Source organism: Bison bison, unplaced genomic scaffold (assembly GCF_000754665.1).
Source record: "Bison bison bison isolate TAMUID 2011002044 unplaced genomic scaffold, Bison_UMD1.0 scf7180017864285, whole genome shotgun sequence".
Lineage (NCBI taxonomy): Eukaryota > Metazoa > Chordata > Mammalia > Artiodactyla > Bovidae > Bison > Bison bison.
The window spans coordinates 212,216-213,583 of NW_011494857.1; the positions used below are offsets into that span (position 1 = coordinate 212,216).

Consider the following 1,368-nt stretch of genomic DNA (forward strand, 5'->3'; position numbering starts at 1 on the left):
ACCGCCGGCGTTTGCTGCGTCGCCTGAGCCCCTCGCGCAGCGTGGCGCAGTGCCTACGCGATCTGGTGGCCATGCAGTGGGCCGACGCGGCTGGGGAGGCGGCGCCCGACATCTCCGACGACGCGGGCCCTTGGCCGGAGGGGGAGCCAGGGAGGGGAGCACAGGTGGAAAACCAGAGGTTGAAGGGCCTAGAAACCAGAGACTGGGGAGGGGCGTGGAAGGAGGGAAGTTTTTGGAGAGAAGCTCAGGTGGAGAAGGAGTGGGCCCGAGGGCTGGAGACCAGAGACCGGGGAGGGGCTCAGGTGGAAAGTGAGAAGGGGAGAGGGTTGCAAATCCGTGACTGGAGAGGGGTCCAGTTGGAAAACCAGGTGAGAGAGCTAGAGGGGAGTGTCTGGAGAGGGTCCCAGTTGGAGAAGGAGCGCTTGAGAGCTCCCGAGATCCGAGACTGGAGGGGGGGCCCGTTGGAGGGTGAGAAAGATTGGGGGCTGGAAGGTTATATCTGGAGGGGGGCCCAGGTGGAGGACCAGAGGTTGAGAGGACTGGAAGGGTATACCTGGAGGCTGGCGCAGCTGGAGGATCGAAAGGTTAGGGTGCTGGAGACCGCAGACGGGAGGGGGACCCAGTTTGATTGCGAGAGAGTCAGGAGTCATGATGGGAGCTCCTGGAGGGGGCCCAAGTTGCACGATGAGCGGGTAAGTGGCCTGAAAACCAGGGACTGGAAGGGGCTGCACTTGGAAGCCGAGAAGGAGAGGGGGCTGGAGGTCAGAAACTGGAGGGGGGTCCCTGTGGAGAAGGCCCTGGAACTGGTCCCCGAGAATGGAGACCCCAGGGGGCCCCAGTGGGGAGATGGGAGGCAGAGAGGGCCAGAGACTAGAGAAGGAGGAGCGAGGTTGGGTGTCAAAAGAAGAAGGGGCCTGGAGGATGTAGTTCTGATCCAGCTGGGGGACCCTAGGGGGGCAGGCCTGGAGAATGGAGACGGAGGGGGTGCCCAGGCTGGCAGCCCCAAGAGCAGAGGCGGGCAGGGCAGGGAGTGTGGGGACCCAGGAGGGGGCTGTCTAGGGCTGGGGGATGGAGTCACGTGCAGCGCCCCAGTGGGGACCGTGTCAGAGGGTGACCCAGAGCGGGCAGCCAGAAGGAGGAGGTACCCGGCGCCAGGGGAGAGCTCGCAGGAAGGAAGTGGAGGAGAAGGCCCAAGGGAACCAAAGAGGCCGTGCTGCCCTTCAGGGGACGAGGAGGTGGACTGGGAGCCGCTGGCCAAGTTCCGAGCAGCCTGCGGGCCAGAACTGGCAGAGCTGGTGGCCGAAGAGCTGGCCTTCGCCCGGCAGCACGGGACCCGCGGTTTCCACTTGACCGGGGCTGGCTTTGCCC

The 1,368-nt window shown here is 65.1% G+C and overlaps 1 protein-coding gene across 1 annotated transcript in view; it reads left to right on the forward strand.

Moving 5' to 3' along the window:
* The window catches only part of LOC104995709 (chromosome unknown open reading frame, human C19orf68), a 25,396-nt gene that overhangs the window by 23,461 nt on the left and 567 nt on the right, over window positions 1-1,368 (forward strand). Inside the window, exon 6 of the mRNA XM_010849688.1 lies at window positions 51-1,355. Within this exon, the coding sequence (XP_010847990.1) occupies window positions 51-1,355 (1,305 nt within the window). The remainder of the gene's footprint in view (window positions 1-50; window positions 1,356-1,368) is intronic.